The 16,428-nt window shown below is 49.0% G+C and overlaps 2 protein-coding genes across 3 annotated transcripts in view; one reads left to right on the plus strand and one right to left on the minus strand.

The window, feature by feature from the left end:
- The window catches only part of LOC128424273 (SCO-spondin-like), a 170,770-nt gene extending 159,777 nt beyond the window's left edge, over window positions 1-10,993 (plus strand). For both annotated transcript variants that reach the window (XM_053410272.1, XM_053410273.1), the window contains exons 105-112: window positions 7-53; window positions 698-862; window positions 5,915-6,123; window positions 6,703-6,798; window positions 6,944-7,004; window positions 7,872-8,005; window positions 8,815-8,965; window positions 10,778-10,993. In XM_053410272.1, the coding sequence (XP_053266247.1) occupies window positions 7-53; window positions 698-862; window positions 5,915-6,123; window positions 6,703-6,798; window positions 6,944-7,004; window positions 7,872-8,005; window positions 8,815-8,965; window positions 10,778-10,800 (886 nt within the window). In that variant the 3' untranslated portion in view covers window positions 10,801-10,993. The remainder of the gene's footprint in view (window positions 1-6; window positions 54-697; window positions 863-5,914; window positions 6,124-6,702; window positions 6,799-6,943; window positions 7,005-7,871; window positions 8,006-8,814; window positions 8,966-10,777) is intronic.
- A 3,447-nt stretch (window positions 10,994-14,440) lies between these two features.
- The window catches only part of LOC128398362 (zinc finger protein 268-like), a 38,464-nt gene continuing 36,476 nt past the window's right edge, over window positions 14,441-16,428 (minus strand). The window contains exon 11 of the mRNA XM_053359369.1: window positions 14,441-15,904. Coding sequence (XP_053215344.1) covers window positions 14,652-15,904 — 1,253 coding nt within the window. The 3' untranslated portion in view covers window positions 14,441-14,651. The remainder of the gene's footprint in view (window positions 15,905-16,428) is intronic.

The raw sequence follows: 16,428 nt of genomic DNA on the forward strand, positions 1-16,428 counted from the left end.
CCACAGTGTCTGCCAGAGGGGGGTCTTCACCTGCACCCAGGAGGACTGCGATGGTAAGAGGCTGCCAAGGGGCACAGACCCTCTCCAGACAGAGCTTGCCCCCTTTCTGCCCCCTGCAGCCCCATTGCCTTCAGCCCCACGGCACCGGGAAGGGGGCAAAAGGGGTCTGGCTTGAGTTTTCCTTCCAACTTCCTGGCAAGGTTGGCGGGCTTGTCTCAGCATACCTGTGCTCAGCACTGGGACCAGACAGCCAACGCTTCCTCTGAGCCTGTGCAGAGTGCATTCCTCCTGTGATGTACTGAGTTGAATAGGATCCAAACTGCAGCAGTCTGATTGGTCCTAGAACAATAGGATTCAGAATGCAGCAGTCTGATTGGTCCTAGAACAATGCAGCAGTTGCGACTCTGAGTATATTTCACCTCCCATCCCTGAACCCCAACCAAACCCCTTCTCAAAAGCAAGAGCTCTGCCCTGAACTCTGGCATCTCCCTGGCATCTTCCACTTCAGGACTGAGCCGCCAGGGGGCAGGGGTGCCACACCCATATTTGCCCGCCTTCTGGAGCAATTACCTGGACGCCTCTCTGCCCTCCCAGCCACCACTTGCCCCACACAGCACCGGGCCCCAATCCGACGCCCACCCAGGATGCCCTCTGCCAGCCACACTCCCTCACCCGGACGCTCTCCCCCTTCTCGCAGTGCCCTGCGTCTGGTCGGAGTGGGCCCCATGGTCCCCCTGCTCCGTGACGTGTGGCTCCGGACAACGGACGTCCCGGCGCCACCGCCGCCAGCTGCGCCTCTATGGCGGTGCCGAGTGCGAAGGACCCTCTGAGCGCTGGATGTCGTGTTCGCTCCCAGACTGCGGTGAGGCTCAGTGGCTTTCCTTTGCCCCCACGGATCATTCTCCCGCCCCTGGGGAATCGGGGAGGAGCAGAAAATCGCTCCTTTTGCGTTTTGATACAAGCCTAGCTAAGTGGAACTTCCCGAAACAGAAGCGCAGCAGAACCAGAAGCGATAAAGGGCCTGGAAACCAAGCCTTGTGAGGAACAGTCGATGGAGCTGGGCGGTGCTGGTGGGAGTTTGATCATAATAATTTTATTATTTTTTTCCGTGCATAATTTTTATTAATTTGTAAAAATCAAAATACAAATCAAATTATATCAATACTCTTGTTTTTTACAGAGAAAATAAAAAGGACTTCCTTCTGCCATTCCACGAATCGTCCATAATAACAAAAAAATAAATAAATCCGCATTCCTTTGTATGTAGTGCCATAAGTCACTCTCATTCTTCCTTTTTCCATAGGCATTACCCTTTGCTTCTACAGAGCACCTTTGAAACCCACTAGTGTTATCTGTTCATCAGTTAAGCTTTTCAGATATTCCGTAAAACTTTCCCAATCTTTGACAAACCTCTGATCTTTTTTATATCTAACTTTTCCTGACATCCTGTCCATCTCCACATAATCTAGTAGTTTGGCTCTCCATTCCTCTATAGTCGGCAAACTCTCTTGTTTCCAGTTTTTGGCTATCAACACCCTTGCTGCCGTTATAGCATATTGGAACAGTTTGCAGTCCTTCTTTTTTATCTCCTTTCCTACCAAACCTAGTAAGAACGCCTCTGGTCTTTTAGCAAAAGTATATCTTAACATTTTCTTTATTTCATTGTGTATGCTTTCCCAGAACTCTTTGACCTTTTGGCATTCCCACCACATGTGGTAGAAAGTCCCTTCCCTTTCTTTGCACTTCCAACATTTGTTGCAAGATCCGTACATTCTGGCTAATTTTACCGGGGTCAGATACCAGCGGTAGAACATTTTCATTAAGTTCTCTTTTAGTGACACACAGGCCGTGAAATTGAGGTGATGTTTCCAAAGTTTTTCCCACTCTTCAAAATAAATGTTACGGCCAAAATCTTTAGCCCAGTGTGTCATTACCGCCTTAACCTCCTCGTCACCTAAATTCCAATCTAATAGTTGTTTATACATTTTAGATAGAGTTTTTATGTTATTCTCCAAAATCTCAGATTGGAATCTGGACTTTTTGTCAGCATATCCTTTGCCTTTAACGTCTTTCTTAAACATATCGTTTATCTGATGATAATGTAGCCAGTCATATACTTGGGATTTGACCTGCTCAAACGGCCTCATTTTCCACTTTCCTTCCGCCTTCATTAGGAGTTGTTCGTAAGTTGCCCAATTGGCTCTCATGTTGGTCTTTTTAACCGACATAACCTCTAATGGAGACAGCCATTGGGGTGTTTTGGGTTCTAACACATCCTTATATCTTTCCCAAACCTCTATCAGGGGACCTCTAAATATATGGTTCCCGAATCCCTTATGTCCTTTCTTCCTCCCATGCCACAGATAGGCATGCCACCCTGATCTATTGTCGTGGCCCTCTAGGTCTAACACTTCCGTATCTTCCAGTTTTATCCATGTTTTGACCCAGCATAAGCAGGATGCCTCGTAATATAATTTTAGGTCTGGGAGAGCGAAGCCTCCCCTCTCTTTTGTATCCGTTAATAATTTAAATTTTACTCTCGGCTTCCTCCCCTGCCAGATGTATCTAGAAATTTCTTTGTGCCAGGTTTTAAATATCTTTATATCTTTAATGATCGGGATATTTTGAAAAAGAAATAGGATTCTTGGCAGTACCGACATTTTAATTGTAGCTATTCTTCCCCAGAATAGCAATTTGAGCCGACCCCACGTTTCTATATCCTTCTTGACCCCTTTCCATACAGTTTCATAGTTGTTTTTAAATAAGTCTATATTTTTTGGTGTTATCCATACCCCTAAATATTTCAGCTTTTTTGTCACTTCTATTTCTGCTTCTCTTTGTAATTCCTCCAATTTGTCTAATTGCATATTCTTAGCTATTATTTTTGTTTTCCTTTTGTTTAATTTGAAGCCCGCTACTTCCCCAAATTGGTCAAATTCTCTAAGTACCTCTTTTATTGAATCCAGTGGGTCTTCCATTGTTACAACCAGATCGTCTGCGAAGACTTTAGTTTTGTGTTCGTGATGGCCGACCCTGATTCCTTTTATTCCTTTATTATCTCTGATGGAGTTTAGTAGTACTTCTAATATCGTTATAAATAACAGTGGGGACAGTGGGCATCCCTGTCTTGTTCCTTTAGTTACTGTTATTTCTTCTGTCTCCACATTGTTTATCAACAGTTTTGCCCTTTGTTCCGTGTAGATTGCTTTTATCCCGTTGTAAAATTCAGTACCTACTTCCATGTGTTCCAGTTGTCTCAGCAAAAATTCCCAGTTTACGTTGTCAAACGCCTTCTCAGCGTCCACGAATAACAATATGCCTTGTTTGTCGCATCTTTCTGTTAAATATTCTATTATATTAATAATGTTTCTTATATTATCTTTCATTTGCCTACCCGGCAGAAAGCCGGCTTGGTCTCTGTGGATATTTTTTACTAAGATGGCCTTGTATCTTCTTGCAAGGACTCCCGCGAAGATCTTATAATCTATATTTAATAGGGAAATAGGTCTGTAATTTTTAATTTGTTCTAAATCTGAATCTTGTTTTGGGATTAATGTAATCAGCGCCTCCTTCCACGTCTCCGGTATTTCTCTTTCATTAAGAATGTTGTTCATTACTTCTTGTAGTGGAGTCAGTAGAACCGGTGCCATTTCTTTATAATATCTACTACTAAACCCATCTGGGCCTGGGGCTTTCCCGTTTTTTAAATCTGTTATTATTGCTTTGATTTCCTCTATCTCAATTGGGGCATTTAATTTCTCTTTATCTGCTGGGGGGATCTTATTGATGTTCTTAATCGTTAAATATCTCTCTATTTTTCTGGTCCTATTCTTTCCAGTATTTCTAAAGAGCTCTCCATAGAAATCCAAAAAAGCTCTCCTTATTTCCTTAGGTTTGTTTATCTCTTCTCCTTCCACCACTATCCTGTTTATCGTATTCTGTTCCTTCCTTTTTTTCAGTTGCCAGGATAGTAGCTTTCCCGTTTTGTTGGCATGTTCGAAACTCCTCTGTCTCAGTCTTTTGATTTTCCATTCTATCTCTCTATTTACCAGCATTGTGTATTGTGATTGTAAAATTTTTATGTTCTCTTTTATTTTCTTATTTTTTGGGTTTTGAGTTAATTTCTGCTCATTCTCTGCTAGTTGTTGTATAATTTCTTTTTTCCCTTTTTCTCTCTTTTTATTCTTGATTGCGCTCTGCTGGATAAAAAAACCCCGCATCACCGCCTTACCCGCGTCCCACACCACCTTCAATTTTGTGTTGTTGTCTAAATTGTCCTCAAAATATTCTTTTAATCTGGTTTGGGCTTTTTCTACTACCTCTTGGTCGTCCAATAAGTAATCTTTAAGTTTCCATCTATTTGATCTGCTTTCCTGCCCTCTTAGTACCATAATTAATGGATTGTGGTCTGAAATTGTTCTAACCTGAATCTCCACCCGTACCGCTCTAGTAGTTATCTCTTTCGAAATCCACATCTGATCCAATCTTGATGATGAATCATTGGGTTCCGAGTGGTAGGTATATTGTTTTTCCATGGGATGATTGAATCTCCAAATGTCTACCAAATTGCAATTTTGGATAAGGGAAAAAAAACGCTCTAGGTAACTTCCCTTCTCTACCCTTTGTGTCCCTCAATCTGTCCATTTCTAACGACGTCACTCCGTTCATGTCTCCCAATAGTATAATTTTCTCATCGGCATAGTCATACAACTTTTCTTCCAATCTCCCATAGAACTCTGACTTGTTATCATTGGGAGCATATATTCCCACTATTATTATCTTTTCTCCCTGCCAATTTATTTTTACTGCTATTATCCTTCCTTCCTCGTCTTTAAATAACTGTTTCGCTTCAATTTGTTTTTTTATATAAATCACCACCCCCCTTTTTTTCTTCTGGTCTGAGGATACAAACTCGTTCCCCAATCTTTGATTAATCAGAATCCTTTTGTGCTTTCTCGCAATATGTGTCTCTTGGAGACAGATAACATCCAGACTTTCCTTCTTCAAGATATGTTCAATTCGATTCCTCTTTCCCCTGTCATTCATCCCATTAACATTCCAACTGTATACCTTTAACACCATTGTGATTTAATTTGTAGGGAGAAAAAAGAAAAGTGAACAGCTATAATTTCCTTTTGACCTTCCTCTTACGCTTCCTCCCCCGTCCCTCCCCCCTCTCCCTCCTCCCCCCCCGAACTTCCCGTCTCCCCCTCCAGAACTCCTTCCGATCCTATTCCCCCGTCTTTACCCTTTTCCTTTTGTGGTTTAAGTTCTTTGTATTTCCTTAAGAATTTATCTGTTTCTCCTGGATTTGTCAATTTTTGTCTCTTGCTCCTATATGTAAAGGAAATGCCTTCAGGAAACTCCCATTTGAACACAATGTTATTTCTTTTAAGTATCTGTACCAATTCTTTGTAGGAATCTCTACGTTTTAAAAGCCTGACAGGAATGTCTTTAAAAATTATTATGTTGTTTCCTTCAATGTTTAACCTTTTCTCTCTGTTTTTAGAGAGAATTCTGTTTCTTATTTCCCTGTCTTTGAATATTATCAGGCAGTCTCCTACAAATTTTATTTTATTATTTGTACCCCAGCCACTCTGGGAGGCTCCCAACAGGATATTAAAAACACAATCAAATTCCTTAAGAACTTCCCTAAACAGGGCGGCCTTCATATGTCTTCTAAAAGTCAGATAATTGTTTATTTACTTGACATCTGATGGGTGGGTGCCACCACTGAGAAGGCCCTCTGTCTGGTTCCCTGTAACTTCGCTTCTTGCGGTGAGGGAACCAGCAGAAGACCCTCAGAGGATGACCTCAGTGTCCAGGCTGAGCGATGGGGGTGGAGACGCTCCTTCAGGTATACTGGCACCTGGTTGGCAAAGGCTACTCTGACTGGTATCTCTCCTGCCCACAGCCTGCCCTGCCGGCGAGCTCTGGCTCAGGACCGATTCCCCCGCCCCCTGCGAGCGAGGCTGCCACCAGATCTACGAGGATCCCCTGCAGAACTGCACCCCAAGATCTGGGCAGGGTTGCGTGTGCCAGCTGGGGCACTACCGGAACAAGAGCGGGCGCTGCGTCCTGGCCGCTCACTGCGAGTGTCAGCATCGGGGCCAGATTTACGCGGTGAGTGTGAGCAGTGGCGGCATTTTGGATTGGAGGAGAGGGGAAAGGTATCTGGCTTTGGTGAGACAAAGTTTTGTGGCCTCAACCTGCTTGTTCCACGTTGGTGGGCACAAAGGACTAGATGACCTCTGGGGGTCTCTTGCAGCTCTAGAATTCTGTGACTTATTGCAGGGCCTTCTCAGTGACTGCTCCAAACTTTGGCACTCCCTCCCTAGAGAAGCCAGACTGGCTCCCTCCTTGTCCTTCCATTGGCCAAAGATTATTTTATTCTGGCAGGCTAGTTTTTTTTTTAAGGAAGGCGCTTTTAAATAGTGCTGTGCTGTTCCTGTTTTTAATAGATTTGTTTATTTGTATCATTTTAATTCTCTTAAATTACATTTTAACGACCATCTTTTGTACGTCTGTTGCTTTTTGCATTTGACCTGTGCAATTTTAATTTGTGTGAATCCTGATCTGGGGAAAAGGCAGGATATAAACTGATATGGTAACAATGGCGATGATAATAAGAATAATTTCTAAACCGGTTGCACTCTGCAGGCCCTCTGAAGCCCTCTCTCCCCTTCTTTCTCTCCTCCGCAGGCTGGCACAGAATGGCAGGAGGGCTGCAAAACTTGCCATTGCCTGAACGGGAGGGCCGTGTGCGAGGCTACCTGCCCCCCAATCACCTGCCTTGAGGTATTTGCCCCTAAAGGACCCCGGGCTGTACAGGGAGAGTGGGGAGCCTCTGTCCTGCGGGCCAAAAACTGACTCATGTTCCCGCGTCTCAGGGGGTTGGACTAGATGACCCTTGGGGTCCCTTCTGTGATTCTTCTCTCCTCAGGGCGAAGTCAAAGTGCAGGAGGCCGAGAGCTGCTGCCCGCTGTGCAGGAAGGAGATGCCGGGTAGGTGGGCTTGCGAGGGGGGAGAGAGTCCCCAGAGAGTCCTTTCTAGGCTGTGCTTTGGGGTCTTGGTTTCAGCCCTGGGCTAGGAGCCGGGTCCCACATATCAGGGCTTCTGCATCCAGGGCGGGCGGGCGGGCGAGGCAGGGAGGGAGAGCAGGGAATCCCCATTTGCAACAAAGCCATCTTTAAATGTGGCAGCCCCACTCTTCGGAACTCCCCGCCTTTTGACATCAGGCAATTCTCTTTTCGGCGACTGCCGAAAACACTTTTTGTCCAGAGAACCCTACTCAGACCTGCAGGCTGTTGATGCGTGTTTTAATCTGGTTTTCCTTTTCTGCTGCTTTCATATCCCTCCCAACGTTCTAAACAGTTCCTTTGAACCGTTTTACCGATAATCGTTTTATTCGTTCTGTAAACCGCTTAAGGTTCTCTCCCATCACCTTTGGAACTCCTTGCCTCTTGGCAACAGGCAGGCTCCTCCCCTGTGCCCTTTGCAGCGCCTGCTGAAAACATTCGAGTCCAGACCAGCCCACCCAGACGTTTTGACTTTCAATCTGTTGTGATTTTAGCTTCCCAAAAGCCTTCAATTGCTATTGTTAGCTTTCCTTATTTATAATCTTATTGGCTTTTTTGTTTATCTTCTTTTGCAAACCTTGGTGCGTAAATGTTTTGAACCAAACCAACTAGTGGGAAACGGAAACCGTTTTGTCTGACGTGGGTCAGGGTTTGGGGGGAATCCTGTGTCCCCCCGGATTTTTGCTGGGCCCAAACTCCCCATCAGCCCCAGGCCTGGGCCCCCGAGACCCTCGCCTGGGGGTGCCCCCCTTGCCCGCTGGCCTGCCACATTGCCCTCCTCTTCCCCTGCAGAAGATCACCCTCAGCCCGACTGCCAGCACCACACAGAGCTCCGCAACATCACCAAGGGCAGCTGCTTCCTGGCCGGCGTGGAGGTGAGCTACTGCCGGGGGCGCTGCCCCTCCCACACCAACGTCATCCCCGAGGTAAGTGGGCGCCAGGCCAAGGCACCGGGGGGCACTGCCCTCTCCAGAAGCCCCCTCTGCGTCCCCCAGTGGCCTCACCCCTCACAGTCCACGCAGTGTATTGGGCTTATCAATATTGCACAAACGGTAGGGCTGCCATATGCCAAGGAAAACCAGGACATGTCCCCTTTTAGGGGGCGAACATGCCCATCCGGGCGGATTTTTACATTTTAAAGGAAATGTCTGAGTTTTTTTGGGAAACCCAGCCAGATGAGCGGGGTATAAATAATAAATTGTTGTTGTTCTTGCATGAAGGGGGGTATATAACTCTAATAAATAACATTTTTGGACGGGAGGATTTTCATTTCAAAGGGAAGTCCATTTTTAGTCCTCGAACAGCTTCCGTGCGATAGGGTTGCCATACCTTGAAGAATGAAAACGGTTTGTTGAATATTTACAGATAAATTGTAGACAGATAAAAACATTGGCAGGATTATTGTAATAACCTGCAGTTTTATAAGAGTATATATTTACGGTAGATATTTAAATGAGCAAGTTAAATGAATTCAGATATGCAGAAGATATTAAAAAATAAATAAAGAGGGGGAAGGAAGCCTGGAGAAGCTGGATTGGGGAGGAGAGAGTGGGCCGGTCTGCACTCCTCAGAGAAGTGGGGAGTTTCAATATTGGGGGGACATCTAAAGGGCCCCATTACCTTCAGTAGCGTAAGGCCTCATCAAACTGAAATCCGCCAACCTCAAATGGTGTTTTGATACACCTGTTTGGGTTTTTCCCTCTCTCCTCCCCTGCCCTTGTGGTGGCCCTCGCAGGAGCCCTACCTGCAGACCGTGTGCGAGTGCTGCAGTTACCGCCTGGACCCCGTCCGCCCCGTCCGCATCCTGAACCTGCAGTGCCAGGGGGGCGAGACGGAGCCCGTCGTTCTGCCTGTCATCCACCAGTGCGAGTGCAGCAGCTGCCAAGGTGAGCCCAGGCCAGGGGCGGGCGTTGCAAAGGGCCCCAATTGACCACAGGCAATGGGGTGGGGGGAGCCTCTGACCCCAGGGCTCGGGGTCTGGGCCTCTGACCCCACGCAATGTCCCTCACTGGCCTGCTCTGGAAGAACACCCCCCCCCCAAAAAAAATGGGTTTGTTTGCCAGACTGGTGTGTCCTTGAAATCTGGTCCTGCCTCTTGCTTGTCTAGAGAGGGTGGGGTTTGTGGGCGCAGGAAGGAATCTCCTGTACAAAGGTAACATCGTAGAATTGTGGAGTTGGAAGGGACCCTGAGGTCATCCAGTCCAACCCCCTGCAACGCAAGAATCTCAACTAAAGCAGCCATGACAGATGGCCAGTTTATAAACCTCTAAGTAAGGAGAATCCAGCCCCTTCCCGAGGGAGACTGCTCCACCGTCACAGCTCTTAGAGTTTAGTCGGAATCTCCTTCTTTGCGACTTGGAGCCGTGGGTTCGAGTCCTACCCTCTGGAGCAGAAGGAAACAAGCTGGACAGCCCTTGAGATATTTCAAGATGGCTCTCGTATCTCTTCTCAACCTCCTCTTTTCCAGGCTAAACATTCCCAGCTCCCTCAGCCATTCCCCCATAAGGCTTGGCTGCCCTCTTCTAGCTAGTCAACATCCTTCTTAAATTGTGGTTTCCAGAATTGGATATAGCATTCAAAGTGTGGCCTGACCAAGGCAAATTAGAGCAGGACTATTACTTTCCTTGGCCTGGACACTATATTTCTGTTGATGCAGCCTAGAAAAAGCATTAGCTTTTTTTGCTGCTGCATCACACTGTGGACTCATGTTCAGCTTGTGGTCCACCAAGACTCCTAGATCCTTTTCCAGGTGTCCCCAACCCTATATTTGTGCATCTGGTTCTTCCTGCCTAAGTGCAGAAACTTACATTTGTCGCTCCTGGGCTTGCACCCAGTTCTCCAGTATCCCACGAGACTTGTGTTGATGAAGCCTAGAATAGCATTTAATCTCCTGTTGAACTTGTGGTCCACGCAGACCCCCCCCCCACTCACTCTTGCCTTCATTGCACAGCTTCCAGCGGATACTGATGACGCCCCTCTTTCTCCTTTGACTCCTAATGCATCTATTTTAGCACCCACTTTATTTCTGGGGTTGCAAATGGGTTTTTTTAAACTGTTTTTAATACCGTACTTTAATGATGTCACCCACCCTTGGACCTTAGGGTAAAGAGCTGGTTATAAATTGTAATAATAAATAAAAATAATAATGGTTTCTCCCCCCCCCCCATCTGATTCCTGGGCCTAAGAAGAGCCCGGCTCAGTTAGGCCAAAGATGTAGACAAAGCCTTCTTTTCTATAGCTAAGACCATAAAAAGAGCTGGATCAGGCAAGTGGCCCAGCCATTATCCTTATTTATTTCATTGCATTAATATCCCACATTATTTCCCTTTGAGTTGCTCCCAGTGGCGTACATGGTTCCCCCACACACACACCTCATTTAACCCCCCCCCAACAGCCCTGCGAGGGAGGATAGTCTGAGAGAAGGCAGTGTGACTGGCCCAAGTTCACCCAGCGAGCTTCACGTCCAAGTGGGGGGATTCGAACTCGTGTCTCCTGCATCCTGGTCTTACACTCTAACCACACTGAGTCTCCAGAGCCCAGTATGCCATCCTCACAGCAGCCAACCAGGTGCCCCAATGGGAAACCCACACACAGGATCTGAGCACAAGAGTCGCTTTCCTCTGCTCTTGGTCTTCCCAGGTAAGTCCTGCATTCAAGTCTCACCACCTGTCTCGTGTTTGCCTTATTCTCCATCGCAGGTGGTGATTTCTCCAAGCGCTGACGACGTCCCCGCAGGTGAAAAGACCAGGCCCTTCCATGGCAGAATGGGACGTCTCCCCTACCAGAATGCAAGATGTTTTTCCGCGTTTCCCATTGCCTCTTCTCTCTTCCAATTTCCCACACACACACACAGAGCACAGCACAGATTTCTCCTTCGTTCCTTTGCAAGTCAATAAACTCAGCCAGCAGCTTCACTGTGTGTTTTATTATCCGCCAAGGAATCTTCCACAGGGGAGGAGGAAGGGGGGTGAGGATCCAAAAGGAATTTGCTGCTGGCTTGTGCCCAGAAGGCCCTGCACCCGGTGCCCAGTGGCATTTCCAGGTGGGGCTAGGAAGGCCCCTTGCCAGCTGGTCAGTGTGGGTGATACTGAGCAAGGTGGGCCAACCATGGCCTGATGCAGTTTCCCAGGTTCCTATCAAATTAGCCCTTGATGCAGAAGCCTGAGGACTAGAGCCTTGCGTCGTTTTTAGGGGAAGCACTGTTGCTCAGGGGATGAACACGGAAGGTGCCTGGTTCGTATGTACAGCCAGTGGCTGTGAAAAGAGCAAGCTCTGTGCCAGGCGTTCTTGAGGAGGAGATTGGAAGCAACGGAGCAAATCTCCAGTTACAAACCAGGGTGCAGGCAGTGAACCAGCATCTCTATCCCCCTGGAAACCAGGTGTGTGAGGAAGAGATTTTAACAAGCAATAGTAAGGTGGGGGAGCCCTTTTCGGGGAAGGTCAGAAGCGGCAGCTCAGAGCCCAACCACAGGTCAACGTTGTGGAAAGTAAGGACCTATCTAAGGTCGACAATGGCAGGGGAACAGCTCCATGGGCTTTGCTTCCTTTTGCATCGGAAAAAAGGAGAAAGTGCTGGACAGGCTTTCAGCAAATCCAAGAAGCTGACTCATGTCAAGCTTGGGGTCCACCAAGACCCCAAGACCCTTTTCCAGGTGTCCCCCATCCTTTATTTGTGCAACTGGTTCTTCCTGCCTAACTGCAGAATCTTACATTTGTCACTATTGAAATTTATTTTGTAGTTTGTGCCCAGTTCTCCAACCTGTTAAGGTCATTTTGAATTCTGATTCTGTCTCCTGCGGCAGAATCAGATTACACTTTGGTGCAACCTGCAAATTTGATTAACATCCCCTCAATTCCTTCATCCAAGTCATTTGTAAAGACATTAAGCAACAACTTACCCAGGACAGAACCCTGCGGCACCCCACTGGTCACTTTTCCCCAGGATGACAAGGAACCATGAAGGAGTACTCTGGGTTTCGTCAGTCAACCAGATACAAATCCACCTAACAGTCACCTCCTTCAACCCATATTTTACCAGCTTCCTCGTGAGAATATCACGGGGGACTTTGTCAAAAGCCTTTCTGAAATCAAGATACACTCTGTCCACAGCATTCCCCTGATCCACCAAGTTTGTAAAGAAATCAGATTGGTCTGTCTTGACTTATTTTGGAGAAACCCATGCTGGGTCTTAGTAATCACAGCATCCTTTTCTAAATGCTCACAGACTGACGGTTGAATTATCTGTTCTGGACCTTCCCTGTTACCAATGTCAAGCTCACCGGTCAGTAATTACCTGGGTTTTCCTTTCCCCCCTTTTTGAAGATGTGGACAACATTTGCCCACCTCCAGTCTATAGGGACCTGTTCTCAAAGATAATAGACAAAGGCTCTGAGATTACATCTGCAAGCTCCTTTAGCACCCTTGGGTGCAGCTCATCAGGCCCTTGAGATCTGAATTAATTTAAAGTAGCTAGTTGTTCCCTTACTACCCCTTTTCCTATCTGGGCTGCAGCTCCCTCCTTACATCATTTATTCTGTTATCACCAGGTTGGGCATCGCTTCGTTTTGGGTGAAGACAGAGGCAAAGAAGGTGTTGAGCAGTTCCGCCTTTTCTCTGTCACCCAATAGCATTTCTCCATCTTCCCCACGCAGAGGACCTAACACTTGCTTGTTCTTCCTTTTACATTGGACAGGACATAGCTGGACTTGCAGTCATTTGGAGCTTTGGTGGGGTGGTCTGGGCTTGGGAGGGGTAGCTGATGTGCTGTGGCCTCCCATCATCCTTGCCATTGGGCACACTTGCTGAGGCTGATGGGAATTGGAGTCCAGGAGCAGCTAGAAGGGACCACACTGGCTATTCCTGGCTTGCCAAGGTTTCTAAGCAGGGCTCAGATCTCAACCTTCTTGCGGATCCTTCAGTTGCGAGGCCTGCATTTTGGGGGGTTGGGTTGGATGACCCTTGGCGTCCCTTCCGGCATTATCATTCTGGGACCTTCGGGAGGGCGCTACGTTGCCTATTCACAGCTTGCAGGGCAGCTGAGGGTTCTGAAAAAGTGCGCCCACTCCACGGCCACCTGCCGTCTTAACGTGCCCAGAGACAACCTTTGCGCTTATGCTGGGGAGGGAGAGCCTGTGGCTCCGTCTGGCTGTCGTTGGCCTACAGGAATCATGGGAGTCGTAGTCCAACAACATGTGAAGGGGTGCAAATTCCCCATTTATGATTTCCCAAATGGTGTTCCACGGGTGAATCTGTCAATCTTGGTTTCCTCCTCCCCTTCCTCATTTTCCTGGTCGCAGATTTAGTTCTCCGCATCAGTTTGCAATTACCAAAAATAAGTCCTCATGATAACTCACCAGAATTTTAGCGCGAATGTCTCTTCCCACACACATTTTGGGTGCAATTTTGCCTAAAATACACATTTTTGCAAGGCAGCGTTCTCTCACCTAATGCATTTTGATCCATGTTTTGATCCATGCCCTAGCCTAGCGATGCATACTTTACACTCGTCACCTGCACAGTGCAAAATTCAGAGAAGGGTGACTTTTTGAAGGGCTGTGGCTGTGTCTTGGTGTGAGGGCTGATTCAGAAAGAGCAGATAAAGGGGATTCACCTGCAAATGCAAACAGAATTGAATTTCTCCAGTGGTAGGCAAAGCCTTTTCCTGGTGCAGAGCGAAGAACTGCGGTTGACTCTGATTCCTGCATTGCAGGGGGTTAGACTAAATGACCTTCGAGGATCCCTTCCAACTTGACGATCCAGCGAACTGGAAAGAGCTGCTCAAATTCTTTGTCTCTTAGAACCGAGGTGGGTTGGTGAGGTGGCCCATTTTACAAGGCTCTCGCTTGGCAAGAAGGGAAGGGGCACGAGGGGAACCTCCACACCGCAGTCTGGTGGTGCAGGGGTCAAGAAGGGCGGACAAGGACCTGGGTTCAAATCCCCACTCGGCCACGCAGCTCACTGGGTGGGACCTTCGGGGCCAGTCACTGTCTCCCACCCCGCCTCACAGCATTGGTGTGGGGACAAAATGGGGTGTCACCAGGAGAAAGGGGGGCTGCGAACGCCGCCGCGAACTCTGGCACTCTAGCCCAGCCTTTCTCAAACTTGGGTCCTCAGCGGTTGTTGGACTACAACTCCCATCATCCCTGACTGCTGCTCCTGCTAGCTACAGATGATGGGAGTTGTAATACCAAGTTTGAAAAGCAGCGCTCTAACCACTACACTACACTGGCTCCTTGGGTTTGGCTGCTTCTGCAATAACTAGTCGGCGCTGCAACAAAGCAGAAATGGGAAGCCGGGAAAGGGGAGGTCCTTGGTTTTGATGGGTGGGGGCAGGATGCTGACAAAATTTCCAAAACGAAAAGGACAATGAGAAAGGTGTATTGCAGCGGGTTGGGATGGATGACCCGTGGAGCCCTTCCAGCTCTACCATGCCATGAAAGACGGGAATCGCATTCCCTTGTCCACCCAGCCTAGGGATCCTGGCCTGGGCAGGCGATTCACTGCGTTGGCATCTTTGCAGCTGGAGGATGTGTGCCAGGGCCCAGACTGCCCTTTTCTTTCTGCCATGCGCCCTCAGGGTCCAGGTGGGGCGTCTGCTGCTCTCTCCCCATCAGCCTGTGACTCAGCCGGGCGGCGCGAGTGGCCGGTTGATCCAGGCCGTGCGCCAGCCCCATGGGGCGCTGCTGCTGGGTGCGCCCTCCTCCTGTGGGCAACCAGGCTGCGCATGCGCGGGAAGCTCTCCCCGCACTCAGTGCAGATGAGCTGGGCGGGTGCGTCGTGCGCCCTCTGGTGGGAGAGCAGGGCCTTGCGCAGGCGGAAGCTCTCTCCGCATTGCCCGCAGGAGAAGGGCTTCTCGCCCGTGTGGAGCCGCACGTGCAGCTTGAGGGTGATGCGGTCCTTGAAGCTGCGCGGGCAGGTGGGGCAGGCGTGGGGGCGCTCGCCGGTGTGGATGCGCTCGTGGCTGAGCAGGTGGTGCTTCTGGGTGAAGCGCTTGCGGCACACCTGGCAGGAGAAGGGCTTCTCGCCCGTGTGGACGCGCTGGTGGATCACCAGGTGGTGCTTGTGGCTGAAGATCTTGTCGCAGCGCTGGCACGCGAAGGGCTTGGCGCCCGTGTGGACGATGCGGTGCATCAGCACCCCCGCCCGGTCCTTGAAGGCCTTGCCGCACTCGGGGCAGGGGAAGGGGCGGTCCCCCGAGTGCCCCCGCTGGTGGGTCTGCAGGTGGTGCTTCTGGGTGAAGCACTTCCCGCACTGGGGGCAGGGGAAGGGGCGCTCGCCCGTGTGCACCCGCTGGTGCGTCATCAGGTGGTGCTTGTGGCTGAACAGCTTCCCGCAGTCGGCGCACGCCAGAGGCGGCTCCCCCAAGTGCGCCTTGCGCCGGTGCGTCAGCAGCAGCTTCTGCAGCCGGAAGGCGGCGCCGCACTCGCCGCAGGAGAAGGGGCGCTCCCCGCCATGCACCCGCAGATGGGTGCCCAGGTGCTGCCGCTGGGTGAAGTGCCGCCCGCACTCGGGGCAGCCAAAGGGGCGCTCACCCGTGTGGATGCGCTGGTGCGTCAAGCAGGCCGTTTTGCTCTTGAAGCGCTTCCCGCAGTCCGGGCAGGTTAGGGGGCACAGCTCTTCCCCTCCGGGATCTCTTCCTTCTGAGACAGGAGACAGGAGTCCTGCCCCACCCACAGGCTCGCCAGCCACGTTGCTGCCGCTGTTTTGCTGCAGGCGCAAGGTCTCGCCCTCGGGCTTCCAGCGCCGGAGCACCATCTCCGAGAAGAGCCCTCGGCCATCTTCCTCCCCGGACTCCCCTTCTTCATCCTTGACTCGGAGGTCGCAGCCTGCAAAAGGAAAAGGGGAAAGTTGCAAAGCAGGCTTGCCAATCCAGTGACGTAGCAGGGGCAGGGTTGGTGCGGGGCTGTTGCCCCGGTTGCAGTTTTTTGGGGGGGCACATTAATCATGATGCCTCCTGAACCCAGCAGCACTTTGCGCCCTGCTCTGTTGTGCCACGAGTGTACCCCTCAAAGCAGGGCCATGTTGGAAAACACAAGAAGTACCAACAGTGGAAGATTGGCAGATGAAAAGATGGACTTGTCGGAACTAGCTGACCTGACTGGAAGAGTCCATGACCAGAAGGAGGAGGAGCACCAGGAAGAATGGATGAAATTTAAAGACTATTTAGTTAAATATGTTAAGTTAAATTAATTGGAGAAGCTTGGAAATACCAGATAGGCTTAGGACATAACTAGGTAATGGGATGAATTAATATGTTTGATACTGAATTGGAAAGGAAAATATAATGATGTTAAGTGATTAAGTTAATTTTATAAGAATAGTGGTTTTGGAAAACCGTTAAAATGATATA

This window comes from Podarcis raffonei, chromosome 12, assembly GCF_027172205.1.
Source record: "Podarcis raffonei isolate rPodRaf1 chromosome 12, rPodRaf1.pri, whole genome shotgun sequence".
Classification (NCBI taxonomy): Eukaryota; Metazoa; Chordata; class Lepidosauria; order Squamata; family Lacertidae; genus Podarcis; species Podarcis raffonei.